At 39.6% G+C, this 15140-nt stretch overlaps 1 protein-coding gene across 3 annotated transcripts in view; it reads left to right on the forward strand.

The window, feature by feature from the left end:
• The window catches only part of tex10 (testis expressed 10), a 100722-nt gene that overhangs the window by 80002 nt on the left and 5580 nt on the right, over positions 1-15140 (forward strand). For all 3 annotated transcript variants that reach the window (XM_043690023.2, XM_043690025.2, XM_043690024.2), the window contains exons 13-14: positions 7765-7946; positions 11271-11481. In XM_043690023.2, the coding sequence (XP_043545958.2) occupies positions 7765-7946; positions 11271-11481 (393 nt within the window). The remainder of the gene's footprint in view (positions 1-7764; positions 7947-11270; positions 11482-15140) is intronic.

The following is a 15140-nucleotide window of genomic DNA, read 5'->3' on the forward strand; positions in this document are numbered from 1 at the left end:
GCTGAATATTTTAATATATGTTCTCCAAGTGAAACTTCTCAAACAAAACAGTTGGAATTACAGTGGCAACTTTGGTAGAGATCAACATTCTTTGAATTTGCAATATGAAGGGGGCCACTGAAGTCTTAACAATAATTGAACGAATTTAAACAGCTCAGCCTCAAGTTCTAATATTCTCTAAAATCTTAAAACATCAAACTCAAAATGCACTCTTGCTTTTATGAAAACTCTGCATTAAAAAACACAGCAGCAAAGATATTTTAATACAATACTCTCATCTGGCTAAAGCATGATGACTGATATGATTTTCTTAATTAAACGGGCATTGTAGAATTTCAAACAAATCAGGGGCTCAAGGCCCTCAATCAATTCGTTTTAAGGTTACGTGTTTGATAATTTTAAAAAGAACCTAATGTTGTATATTAACGTAAAAACAAAATCTGCCCTATTACATAGCCCACAAAACACACTGAATTGAGATTCTGATTCAAGCAAGGCAAAACAGTGACTTAAAAGGATTTTCTGAACCAGTATTTTAACAAACCAAAATATTGAAATATCAAACACACAGCATGGCACAATTTACATTGAAACTCCCTTTTTTTTTTATTGACCCAACTATTAGTACAACCTTAATTTCAGCATTTCTCTTTTTTTAAGAGCCTCTAGGGGAAAAATCGCGCACATTTGAGACCCCCCCTTGGTTCACCCGGTGCTGATCCATGAAATGGAAAATTAGGAGTCAAAAAGATAGAGGTAGTGGCCCCAAAAGATCCACACCAGAGTTAGACAAAAATAAATCATGTCCACAGACTCCCAATCAACCACCACAGCAGAGAAAAAAAAATGCAAGCACTGGTCGAAGATTCCCAAAGCTCTGTGAACCCCACACCGCCTGGCACGTGTACACAAAAAAATCACTAAAACATCCTCACCTCGGTGGAAATTAGACCTAGGAACGCCACCCCACTACCGGATGAGGCCGTGAAGGAAAGAAAGACCAGCCGTATTCTCCAACTGAATCACACCCACAAAGAGTGAAAGCTTTGCAGCAGACTGCATGGCGCCCCAAAAGAAGGATTCGCAGAGTCGAGTCCACAAAAAAAAACCTGGAGAAAGCTTTCCCGGCAGTCAGTGCACTTTACTTTCGGGATCTAAGCGGACAGGCTCCACTTTCTCCTTTCCCAGTGATGCCATGCCGTCCCAAAAGTACTTCAAAGGGGAGTGTGGGGGACAAAGGCAGCAATTACAAGAAGTATCAAATTCTAACTTTTTTTAGACCCTCAAACCTCGTGTGGGTAGTGGACTTTCACCTCTTTTTACCTCGAGGATTCAAAACCCTTTTTAACTCTGGGGACTCTAACCCCGATATACCTAGAGGACTCTAACCCAATTTTAAGTCTGTGGACTCTAACCCCTTATTTTCTCAGTCAGATAAAGGTTAAGATTACGCTTCATTTAGAATTTTAAAGCATCGTAGTATGGGTGATCAGTGACTGTTCAGCTGAGAGGCATTAATCCCAAGCAGTGATTCCCTTGAGGCCCACACTCATCAGCTCTTGGGGAGACTGAAGCCTGACAGCCATCAGAAGTAAAAGCAAAATATTGTTAATTACGGAAATCTGAAATAAAAATTGAAATACTGGAAACTAGATTAGTGTTTCAGCTTGATTTAATTGGCCACTAACTTTAGATATTAACATTAGAAACATTCTAAGTGTGAACGTTGTAGTCATAAATGCACCAACCTTTACCAGAAGCACAGCAGTACTGACCTCTGGGGAACTCCACTACAAACAATCCTCTCGCCAAAAAGGATCATAAACTATAACTCTGTTTCCTATCACTCAGCCAATTTTGTTTCCATGTTACCAGTGACCTTTTTATTCTGTGATCTGTAACTTTGCTCAAGTCTGTTGTGTGGTACGATATCAAACACCTTCTGAAAGTCCATGTACACCATATCAACAGCAAATGTCATTGAGTCGTTCTGTAACTTCAAAAATCTCCATGTTAGTCATAGAGATGTACAGCATGGAAACAAATCCTTCAGTCCAACTTGTCCATGCAGAATAGATATTCTACATTTAATCTAGTCCCAATTGCCAGCATTTGGCTCATGTTCCTCTAAACCCTTCCTATTCCTATACCTGTCCAGATGTCTTTTAAATGTTGTAATTGTACCAGCCTCTACCGCTTCATTTTGCAGCTCATTTCATACAAGCACTACCTTCTGTGTGAAAACAATTACCCCTTGGATCCCTTATAAATCTTTGCCCTCTCACCGTAAACCTATGCTGTCTAGTTTTGGACACCTCTACGCTGGGGAAAAGACCTTGACTATACACCCTGTCGATGTCCCTGATGATTCCATAAATTTCTATAAGGTCACCCCCAACCCCCTTCTGACGCTCCAGGGAAAATAGTCCCAGTTTATTCAATGCCTCGCTATAGCTCAAACCCTCTAACCTTGGCAATAACCTTATAAATCTTTTCTGAACCCTTTCAAGTTTCACAACATATTTCCTAAAGCAGGGAGATCAGAATTGAATACAATATTCAGAAGTGGCCTAACTAATGTCCTGTACAGTCCCAACTCCTATACTCAATGCACTGACCAATAAAGGCAAGGCCTTCACTACACTGTCTACCTGTGAATCTATACGGGCTTCAATAAGGTCACCCCCCACCCCCACCCTTTTCAAGGAACTATGAACCTGCACCCCAAGGTCTCTATGTTTAGGAACACTCCCCAGAACCTTACCATTAAGTGTATAAATCCTGCCCTACCAAAGTGCAGCACTCCCATTCTAAATTAAACTCCATTTACAGTTTCTCGGCCCATCGGCTCACCTGATCAAGGTCCCCTTGTACTCTGAGTCTTCCCTAGCTTCCTGCAATGTCCTGGAATAAACTTGATTATGTCCTGGGGGTTTATCTACTTTTAAGACCTCTCAGCACCACCTCTTCTGCAGTGTGGACTTGTTTCAAGCCATCACGGTTTATTTCCCTTTGTTCCCTAACTTCCATGTCTTTCTCCATGGTAAATACTGATGCAAATTATTCATTTAGAATCTCGCCCATCTCCTGTGGGTCAACACATAATTGCCTTGTTGATCTTTAAGGGGTCATATTCTCTCCGTTGTTACTCTTTTGACCTTAATATACTCGTAAATCTCTTTTGGATTCTTCTTTAGCCTATCTGCCAAAGGCAAACACCATGTTTGGGGCAAATGAGAGCCACTTGGTAGATTTCACATGAATCACAGTGCAACTATTATATTAATGAATCATATAAACAGGGATGCAGCTAGCCTTTTGCACAAGGCAGTAATTCAGTGTAACAATGTGGATAATGACAGCCAAAGTGTGACATACTGAGACAGAGCATACAAAAGCAAGGAGAGCCAACAAGTAAGGGTAGAGCAGGAAAAATTACAACAAGGCAGAGCTAAAGGATATTTGTCTGAACACCTGTACTGTTTGTAACAAGATGATGGAATTGGTATAGTCATCTATTTCTGCTATGATACACTGCAGCTTCAGTACAGGAGCAAGAGAGGAGCCCAAATTTGGGGAACCAGCAGCAAGAGAGGACACAACAGCAGGCTATATTGAGGCCCCGAATCAGGGAATCAGCAGTGAGAGAGGAGGCAAGGTCTAACAGCTGCCACTTCAAGGGAAAATAAAATCAAACAATGATGTCACAGGAAATTGGTGGGTTGATTTTTGAAGTGCATTTTTTTTAGGACAAAGGGATTAACGGAGAAATAACAGGAGTTAATGAAAGTCCGGGCCAACGTAGTAAACCAGTAAGCCAAGTAGTGTAAGGGAATAAGTTTTTAAGACTAAGTAACTTTGTTTAAGACCTGTCAGACTGTCAAGTGCAATGTGTCACCTATAATATGATGGGAGTCAGCAACCTTACTGGTGTCCTAGTTGACCATATGTGCAGAAAGTGGTTTCAGCTGCACAAATGTGAGATGTGAGTTTGAGCTAGAATGGCGACAGAAGGCAGTGCGGCATATCTGCAAAACTAAGAATTATGTGGATAACATGTTCAGAGAGGTGGTCAAATCAGAGTTTAAGGGACTAGTGGAAGGAAGGTTGACTGCCAGGTAGTCCAAGGGAAGCAGGCAGGTAGTGCAGGAATTCCCCGGCAGTTGCTCACAAATTGGTTTTCCATTTTGGAAACCAATGAGGGAACTGGCTCCTAAGGGGAGCACGGCCAGAGTGACGTTTGTGGCACTGTAAGCAACTTGGCTGGACAAGAGGGCAGGGAGAAAAAAGGAGGAACTAACATGATCGGGGACACATTGGTTGGGAACAGATGGATGTTTCTGTGGCTTTCAAGTCTGATACCTGGGCGGTATGCTGCCTGTCTGGTGCCAGGACCCAGAATGTCTGAGTGGCTCGGGGTCCAGGTTGGCACTAGTGTCTTAGACAGGAAGGGGCATGTGGTCCTGCAATCAGAATTTAGAATGATGGGAAGAAAGGTAGCAAGCAGGATCCCCACAGGAGAGGCAATGGCTAAGTGATATTATTGCTAGACTATCTATCCAGTAAATGTTCTAGTGCCCTTGATTCAAATCTCATCATGGTAGATTGTGAAATTTAAATTCAAAAAGAATGCCTGGAACTAAGAATCTAACAAGAGCCATGAAACCCATTGTAGACTGTCAGAAAATGTCCTGGTTCACTAATGTCCCTCAGGGGAGGAAACTGCTTACCTGGTCTGGCCTGCCTGTGGCTCCAGACCCATGGCAATGTGGTTGATTCAGAACTGCCCTCTGGGCAATTAGGGATGGACAATAAATACTGGCCTGGGCAGTGACACATCATGTGAAGGAGTAAAAGAAATATGGTAATGTCCAGATTATTTCTAGTTGAAGTGAGTACAGAATTTGAGGTTAAGAGATGAATGTATGGTTGGAAACATGGCAGGAGGGAGGGCTTTAGATTGCTGGGAAATTGGGATTGGCTCTGGAGCAGATGGGGTAAAAACAATGACTGCAGGTGGCATCTGTCAAACTCGAAAATCCTCTGAACAGAATTGTGGGCATATTCATTGCAATGGTTCGTAGGGGTGGCTGACGGTCATCTTCTCAAGGTTACTTTAGGATAGGGAATAAATGCTAGTCTTACCTTGGATATTTAGATCTGAAAACCATTTTTAAAAAAGTGATGACTGGTCACATCGTTCCTAAAAATGAACTTTATTGTCATCCCATTTGTTCATAATTGAATCTTCAGTGAATCTCTTCAATAAACCATCTCTGATGGTGACTCAAGTTGGATTTGAATTGAATTGAATTGAATTGAATTTATAGTCAAGTGTATCGAGAAAAACTTTGTCTTGCGAGCAATACAGGCAGATCACATAATTAAATATGCATATATTAGTGAATAGTAGGTAAACAGCAGCAAAAACAAAACCACAGTTATAGACGAATGCTAAGAGTTGTGAGTCCATTCAGTATTCTAACAACAGTAGGGTAGAAACTGTTTTGAAACCGGCTGGTGCATGTGTTCAGGCTTCTGTACCTTCTCCCCAGTGGTAGAGGTTGTAGAAAAGCATTGCCATGGTGGGATGGATCTTTTGAGAATGCTGGCGGCCTTTCCTTAACAGCGGGCCTGGTAGATGGATTCTATAGATAGGAGGTTGGCCTTTGTGATTGTCTGGGCCGAGTTCATCACTCTCTGTAACTGTGTCCGATCTTGAATAGTACAGTTGCCATACCAGGTAGCGATACATTCAGACAGAATGCTCTCTATGGTGCACTTATAAAAGTCATGCCAAATTTCCCAGATGCCTGAGAAAGAAGAGATATTGTTGGGCCTTTGTAATCTGTGTGTTCACATGAGAAGTCCAAGAAAGCTTGTTGTAGATGACCACTCCCAGAAGCTCGACACTCTCCACTTGTCCCAGCTCTGTGCTGTTAATGTGTAGGGGGCATGAGTAATATCGGCTGAAAGTTGATAATTTCCTTGGTCTTGCCGGCATTGAGAGCTAGGTTGTTCTCAGTGCACCATTTTTCCAGGTCTTCCACCTCCCGTCTGTAGTCTGTTTCGTTGCCATCTGAAATTTGACCAACTATTGTGGTGTCATCAGCGAACTTGTAAATGGCGTTAGTCTGGTATTTGGTGATGCAGTCATGGGTATACAGCAAGTCAGTAGGGGGCTGAGTACGCACCCCTGGGGAGCTCAGGGGTGTGTTAGTGAGGATGAAATATTGTCCCCAGTCTTCACTGATTGTGGCCTGTGGTTCAGGAAACTGAGGGTCCAGTTGCAGAGCGTGGGCTTAGTCTGAGATCACTAAGTTTAGTAATCAGTCTTGAGGGGTTAATAGTGTTGAAGGCTGAACTGTAGTCAGTGAAAGTCAATCAAAACTGTAGTCTTATGTTGCTGTTCTTGGTGTCAGGATGTTCTAGGGAGGAGTGCAGGGCAAGTGATATGGCATATGACATAGATCTGTTGGTCCGATAGGCAAATTGAGTGGGTCAGGAGTAGTCGGGAGGCTGGAGTTGATTAATGCCTTGACCAGCCTTTCAAAGCACTTCATGATCACTGAAGTTAGGACCACTGGGCGGTAATCATTGAGACATACTGCATGAGCCTCCTTAGGCACAGGGATGATGTTGGCCCTCTTGAAACTGGCAGGTGCAGTGGCCTGCTGCAGGGAGAGGTTGAAGATGTCTGAGAAGACCTCTGCAAGTCGATCTGCACATGCTCTGTGTGCGCAGCCTGGAACTCTGTCTGATCCCGTTGCTTTCCATGGATTCACATGAAAGAAAACTGATCTTACCTCTGGTGCAGTGACTGCTGGGATAGATTGGTTAGGACTTGTCGGAATAGGTGCTACCTCTCCGCCGAAATTCTACTCAAAGCGAGCATAAAAGGCATTGAAACAATCTGGGAGGGATGTGTCATCGTCTGCTATCTTGCACTGTCTCTTTTTAGAACCTGTGATATCATTCAGTCCTTGCCATAGTTGCTGGGTTTCTAGTTTGGATCGGTATTGTTCCTTGGTTGTCTTTAATGGCTCTGCGAAGTCATTCTTGGATTCCTTAGATTTGAGTGGGCCTCCTGATCTGAAGGCCTCACAGTTCCTGTATGCCCATCAATGATCACCCATTCTCCATGTTCTTCCTCCCTCCCTCCAAACTATCAAGCAATTTACACTTGTTTCCCTATTGGGAATCCAGTCAGTTTTCTTTCCTGATAGGAAGACAGGTAATTGACCAGTACTTTGTTGGGGCCTTAATTCTGGGTGGGTTGAGAAAGTCTTGTGGATCTTGTTATCGAGCATTTAATGTTGAGGTGGTGAGAAGGGAGTGAGTATCTCTCCAGGGCTAGCTTACTCAATTATTTGTCCTTTTTCATTGCCTTCCTCACCACCTGCAAGGTGAAAATTGTGTCCTATTTTTCCAATAACCTTCGAAAACAAACTTCAAAGAATGTAAAATGTTGCTGAAACGTGTTTTCTTTAAACAAATATACAGAATTCTTTTTAAAAATTCCATTAGCACTCAAAGGCTTTTTAATTCTTCCCTGTATAAATTTGTTCTACCAGCAATGATCCAAAAATGATAGCACTGAGAATTAATCTAAATCGACAAGAGGAATGTGGATGCACTTAATTTTCCTTCTCTTGTATTTCTGATAGCATTGCTGGAAAATTTTGGTTTTGAACAAAAATAATTTCTGCAGAGTTAATTAGATGTTTCATATATGTAAACCCATGTTTCTCTCTTTCTCTTCAGGTGAGTGTTCATCTCTTGCCAGACAGCACCGCAGGGTCAATCTTAAAAGCAGTTGGTCAGCTCATAGATCCAGCCTTTATTCCTAATGAGTGTTTGTTGAATTTCCTTGCTGAGTGTTGCTACAGTATCCTTTACTTCATACTAACTTTGGAAAGGAACAGCAGAGGAAATGCACAAAAAAGGTAACTAAAATTCCTTTTCTGCTAACATTCCTCTATTTTCAGTAATATTCTTTCTTTGTCGATTCAGAAGATTGTTTTCTTCCTGTCTGTTAGTTTTATTTGTTCTTAGTTTTTATATTTCCAAATATTATGTACTTCCTGCACAGAAGTTTTTTTTTGAAAGTAACAATCCTCTAAGATGGCTTACACTGCAGTGTAATCCAATATTAATTGAGTTTTATTTGGAATCGTTGTTAAAGCTTCAGCCTGTTCGGTCTGCCTTTTTGAATGAGTATCTTTGTTTGGTCAGATTGATGGACTGCACAAAGTGTTAACTAGGTTTATAGATTATTTACATACACAATTGAGCATGAAAACCTTTGGGTGTGATATTGAAACAAATCCTATACACCTGTCAGACCTATGCGCATTAATGTACCATGGTTTTCAGGCAGCAAAAGGCTTATTTCTTAAATTCTTATAGTCGTTTTTAAATCCCATATGGCCTTGTCTAACCAGCTCTGTGACCTATTCCAGTCCTGTAACCCTTTGCGATATCTGTGCTTCTCCAGTTTGGGCCTCCTGTGTATTCTCAATTTTAATAATTCCACCATTAGAAGCTGTGCCTTCAGCCGCATAGGTTCTTGATGTTGACATAGTCTTTTGAAACTGCTGTACCTCTTTCCTTTTATAAGATGCTCCTTTTTGACCATTCCTTTGTTTGCCTGTCTCCTGTCTCCTTCTATCGTTGTCAAATTTTGTTTATGATGCTGCTGGGAAGCACTGTAAAACATTTTAAAGGTTCTGCTTAAATTCAAAGTGTTTTCATGTATTTGAGCAGATTGCATACTACTGATATGATACTAACTACTTAATGCTACTTGGTTTAACTCTGTACCTTTCTTTTAAACAGCAGGCTGTGGCATTCACAATTTCTTTTCCTAATTTTACTTCTCGATTATTTCCATTTTAATATTATTTTTCATCCTGTTTAGTTAGTTCTTCACAACTCTAAAGACAGAATGCTTATTGAGCAAACAACAGACTTCAGAATCTGAAATAAAAACAGAAAGCTCAAATCAAGCAGTATCTAAGGAAAGAAATAGATACATTTTCAGGCTGATGATAATCCCATTCCTTTAATGTTAACAGTTGCTTTCCTCATCTATACTGATCTTGCTGAACAATTAAGATAACAGGTGGACCAAAGGACTTGAGATGAATGCCTTTCATGTTTGCTAAGAGTCAGCCAAGTCTGACTTGGTCAAATTTTGGTATTTAATATGTTAAGTCATGTTGCGTTTATAGATCAGTTTACTCATGATGACAATTAATCAAAGAGACAGTATCTTAAAGCCATGCAATCCTTCATTAGATGACAAAGGAGGTTAGAGAACCGTTGGTAAAAAGTTGGAAAAAAATAAGGTTCTGCTTGGAAACTAATAAGTACAATGTTATTATAATCAGTTGCCTTTTTACTTGCATAGTTTGTTCTCATTCCTTTGTAGTATAATTTAAATAGCTGCTATTTTGATGGATACCAGTTTTAAAAACAGCAGAGAAATGTAAGTATGGTGGAACTGAAACCAGAACCTTAGAAAAATTTATATAAAATGTATCTCTAGAAAACAAGCAAAGGATTTATCTTTGTTAAAACACACTTAATAAAATGACATTCAACAATTGCTTACACAGTTTGTAAATGCTATTGCCAATCAGGCTATTACTTGATCAGATAGATCTTATTTTTAACTAAAGTCAAATTGAGTAATCTTGTTCATTGCTGTGGCTTCATTTATGTATCATTCTCTGTGACAGCAGGATAACAAAAATTATTGAAAATTCAGCTGCCGCGGGTTAAGGCTTGTTTTTAAGTAGACATTGATATGTGACACAAGTCCATCTTATTTGAGCTTAGTCTTTAAGTGGCTATTGGTATAGTAACCGTTAGTGTATTTTCTAATGAGATTATTTAAAATCACAAAGTTTCAGAGTGCTGCTCCTTCGTCAGATGAAGTGATGAAGCAGTGCTCTAAAAACTTGTGATTTCAATTAAACCTGTTGGACTATAACCTGATGTCATGTGACTTCTGACTTTGTCCAGCCCAGTCCAACACCAGTACCTCAATATCAGTGTATTTTCTGTCCTTGCTCCATATGAAATAAGGAATGAAACCAGACATCTTATTGCAGTACAAAGACTTAGCAGAATCCCAGTTCCCTCTTTTAGATTTGGATGAAACCATTTGGGGCTGTTTTCTCAAAGAACCTCAAATATTCTTTGCAGGTCCATCATTCAAAAGAAACACTATTTGTTGGTGAGATTCACGGTTTTTTAAATGGCTCTATTAGTTACTGTCCATTAGGAGAATTTTATAGGTTCTTTGCGTTTCCTTGAACTGTGTATGTTTTTCTTCTCTGAACAATGTCAAAGGCAATTACGTTTGCTCCACTGTCGCATGTGATTTGTGTCCATTAGTTTCCTAAGCCAGAGTTGGAAATTCATTCAATAATCTGACCACTTGTATCTGCAGTACATCATTTGGTTTTTACAGAATTCTCAGAGTTCATTAATCAGCTAAAATCTGTGTTAGATTATTAACTATACAGAAGTTGAATAAAACATTTTTGCTCGGAATGTGAGCATTGTTGATTAGGCTAGTATTTATTGCACTTGAGAAGGTGGTGTTGAATCTTTTTCTGTTGCAGTCCATTTCTTGGAGGTATGTTACCTTTAGTGAGGAAGTTATAGGATCTATTTATTAGCAACAAATGAAGAAATGGTTCCAAAGTCATCACATGACTTGCGCTATATGACTTGCATTGGACTTTGTAGCTGGCATGGTCCTACATATTTGCTGTCCTTGGCTTTTCTAGGTGGTAGAGCTTGTGAATTGAGAAATTGCTGTTGAAGGAGCCTTGGCGAGTTACTGCAGTGCATCTTGTAGATGGTACAAATTGCTGATGTTGTACATTGGTGGCAGAGCAGGTCCAAAGCTAGGTTGTTGTGTATATGTTACTTCATGACACCCAAAAACAGATGCACCATTTACAAGGTACAAGCCAGCACTGTGATGAAATACTTTTCACTTGCCTGAATGAATGCATCTCCAAAATAAAACTGCCCAGTTGAATATGATAGAGGTGGATGGAATGCTGATCAAGTCGGCTGTTTTGTCTTGGATGGTAATGAGCTTCTTCAGCGCTATTATAACATCTCTTGTAGATTCTACTTTACCACTTCATTTTTGTATTCTATTCCTTTTAGATGTAAAGACAAAAAAATCAATTTGCCCTTTTTTTTGGTATTTTTCTAATTGTGATATATTAACAATTTCTTTGCAGAGAATTGCTGTGGGGATCATGCCTTACTGCACTGGTCCGCATACCCCGCCTGCTGCGACTGATGCTGCAGAGTTTGCGAGTAACTGACACCTGCCAGGAGGAGCTTCCTGTCGTTGCACAGATCCTTCGTCTTCTGCTTCAACAAGTACAGCTTAGGCAGCATATGGTAGCAAATGCAGCACTTGTGCAACAGGTCATACAGGACATCACGGTATGACTGTCTTTCTTGACAATATTCCAAGCACACCAAACTCTTGTACTTATTATGAATGAATATCAATATTTTAAACACACTATTTTAGCATTTTCTAGATCCACCATCTTATGTGTTTCATTTTTGTTGTCTGACACCTTTACTAATTCAAAAGTGTGTTTTGAGGCTTAAATAAATTAGTGAAAGCACTATGGATAATTTGAATAGTCTGGAATAATTAGTTGGCAAATTGGCATTTTCGGGCAAAAGCCTTTTATCAGGAATGAGGCTTTTTGCCCAAAACATTGATTTTCCTGCTCCTCGGATGCTGCCTGACCTGCTGTGCTTTTCCAGCACCACTAATCTAGACTCTGATCTCCAGCATCTGCAGTTCTCGCTTTCGTCTGGAATAGTTAGTACTCTAGGCAAGTTAGCTTTGTACAATCTCCATCATATATAAGCTTCAAACTAAAAGCTAGGAGTCACTGTCAATTGCACTAAAGTCCATTCTTAAGTTGTTAATTATATCATTTGAAATATTTGTTTTTCTTCTAGGTGAGCAACTATGCTTAGTCACTAATTGACATTTTATGATTTTCCTTTCATTTTATGATTTTCCTTTCCTCTACTATCTCATCCCTTTGAATGTTCCATTCTGATCATCATGCTAACAGTTTTACACTCAGTGTGGTGCTGAGAAAGGCCACTTTTTTTATCTAAAATATTTGCAATTTCTGTTCCTCTAGCTTTCATTAGCTTTTTTTTAAAATAGATTCTTTCTACATTGTTACAGTTTGTTCTTTACAGCTGACATTGTCAAAGTGCATTCTCAATAAGCTGCTGAAAATAATTGAAACAAATTTTTACATGATATTTAATCTGAAGTTTGTAATTTGACGTTTTCAATCAATCTGATCATTGAAAAAGATATCTCATTATAACTCCACCAGACGAAACAGCAAAGTTTACAACACAGAAGAAGACTATTTGACTCATTATGTCTCATCCATCTGAAGAGCTATCTAATCTTATTCCTAATCGTTCACCTCTTGTTCTGTAGTGTTTTAGGGGGTTACGACACATCCGGTGCATATCCAGGTGTTCTTTTAACACAATAAGAGTTCCTGTCTTTACCACTCATTCAGACAGTGAGTTCCATATTCGTGTCAACCTTTGGTCGAAAGAGCTACTTTTCAACCCTGCCCTTTTCCGTTATTGATTGTTTTAAATCTATGTCTCAGGTCATAACCTTCCTGAAAAGGGATTCAGGTCCTTCCTACCCAGTGTATCTTGGCCCCCTCATAATTTGATGCACTTCAATTAAATCTCCCATCACCCTTCTTTGTTCTTAAGAAATCAACAGTAGTCGATCTGGTGTTGTCATGTGGTTGCTCAAGTTATACGCAATACTGTAGCTATGGTTTATCTGGTGTTCAATACATGATCCCAGAATTGTTAGAGTAGAAGGAGATCTGTTGTGTTCTACAATCTCACTTGGTATCAGACACACATCCCCCTCACTTCTCTCGTAAATTTATTTTTTTTTCCTCTTTCAGCTAATTATCCAATTCTCTTTGGAAAGCTCTGATTGAATTTGCCTCCTCCACAATTTCAAGCAGTGCATTCCAGATTCTAATTACCTGTTGCCTAATTACTTGTTTACTGATGTTACCATTGCTTCTTTTTGTCAATCAACTTAAATCTATGTCCTCTAGTTCTTGATTCTTTTACTCATAAGTTTCTCTTCTGATTTTGAACACTTGTATCAAATCTTATCTCAGTCATTCTAAGGATGCACATTACATGCCTTATTTGTGGGAAGAAAGTGAGGACTGCAGATGCTGTAGATCAGAGCTGATAATCTGTTGCCGGAAAAGCGCAGCAGGTCAGGCAGCATCCAAGGAGCAGGAGAATCGACGTTTCGGGCATGAGCCCTTCTTCAGGAATGAGGAAAGTCTTTTTTTGTGGAACCATTTTCATAAACGTTCTCTGCGTCTGCTCTAATTCCTTCATGTTCTTTCTAAAGCCTGGTGTCTAATATTAGTTGAGGATGAATCAGTATTTTACATAGATTTGCTATAACTTCCTTGGCTTTGTAGTCTTTTCTTTATAATACATAGGATCCCATTTGTTTTACTAAGAGATTCCTCAGTTTGTCTTGCCGCCAGTAGTGATATTTGCACAAGTGCTCCAGGTTCACCCCCACCTTTAAAATTGTACCTTTCAGATTAAATTGCCTCCTTGTTTTTCATGCCAAAATGCATCACTACACATTAAAACTTCATATGGCATTTCTCCACCTATTTCCTCAGCTGTTGATGTCCTTTGAAGTTTTTTGTGTCATCCATAAACCATGAAAATTGTGCCCTGTGTGCCCCAGCCTAGGTTATTAAATAGATGAAGGAAAGTCATAATTCTCATACCAACTCCTGAGAAACCTTGCTGTATGACTTCTGCTTTCAGTCTGAGCAGGAGAAAAAATCACCACTATAATCTGTTTCTTGTCACTCTGTCAGTGTTAAATTTGTTAAACTACTGGACCATTTCCATGGGCCGTGGGTAGTGACTTTGCTGACAAGTCTGTTATGTGGCTATTTTATTAAATGCTTTTTGGAGGTCCACGTACCTTAAATCAACCACATAACCATTATCATCTAATCTGTACCTTTATCAACAAAAATTAAAACAAGTTGAGTAAATGTAATTTTTTTCCTTAACAAATGAACTGGATTTCCTTCAATCAACACATGTCCAATTGGTTGTTAATTTTGGTATGGATTGACATTGCTAAAGGGGTTCCCACCATTGAAGTTAAATTGACTGACCTTTCGTTACTGGGCTTATCCTTGCACCTTTTTTTGGAACAAATGTGTAACATTTCCAATTCCTCCAGTTCTCTAGCAGCATCCAGTATCTGATGAACGTTAAAGGGTTATGGCCAATGCATCTGCATTTTCTCTTACTTTCACCAGTATTCGCATGTCCAACCCTTCTGATCCTGGTGGCCAACATTAAACACTATCATCGCTTCATTCTTTTCAGCCCACCCAGTCTCTTAGCTATCATTTATCATATGACTTGGCCACAGCTTCCTTGGTAAAGAAAGATGGCAAATATTCTTTCGGCATTTGGGTTTATGGTCTCTGCCTTCATGGAAATAAATGACTTCCAAAAGGTGTATATTAAATAATGGGCCTATAAGCAACTTTTGGCCACTAATTGGCCCTACTCTTCCCACCTCCTTGTTACTTAAATGCCTACAGAAGACTTTAGATCTACTTTTATTTTAGATGTCAGTATTGGCTCATTTTGTCATGTTTTTCACTCCTCCAGTGAAATTTCTATATTCTGCTTGGTTCTCACTTTAATTATCAACCTGGCACCTGTGATATGCCCCTCTTTATCTGCTTCATCATCTCTCCATGAGAATACCATCTTTCATTGTTTCTCTTTCCTTTCCACCTTGTGGGAATACACCTTGTCTACTTGAACTGTCTGTTTAAGGGTAACAAATTGTACTGTTACAGTCTTGTCTACCATTTCTAGCATAATCGACCTGCTCTTTATACTGTTTGCCTTAGTAAATAAAGGAAAGTATTCCTTCTTAGCCACTTTATCCAGCTGCTGTGTTATCTCGGGGATCAGCAAATTTGTGGTCACATTTCCACTGTTCCTTT

Source organism: Chiloscyllium plagiosum, unplaced genomic scaffold, assembly GCF_037043375.1.
Source record: "Chiloscyllium plagiosum isolate Xiang-an unplaced genomic scaffold, Cpla_swu_hap1 HiC_scaffold_5, whole genome shotgun sequence".
Lineage (NCBI taxonomy): Eukaryota > Metazoa > Chordata > Chondrichthyes > Orectolobiformes > Hemiscylliidae > Chiloscyllium > Chiloscyllium plagiosum.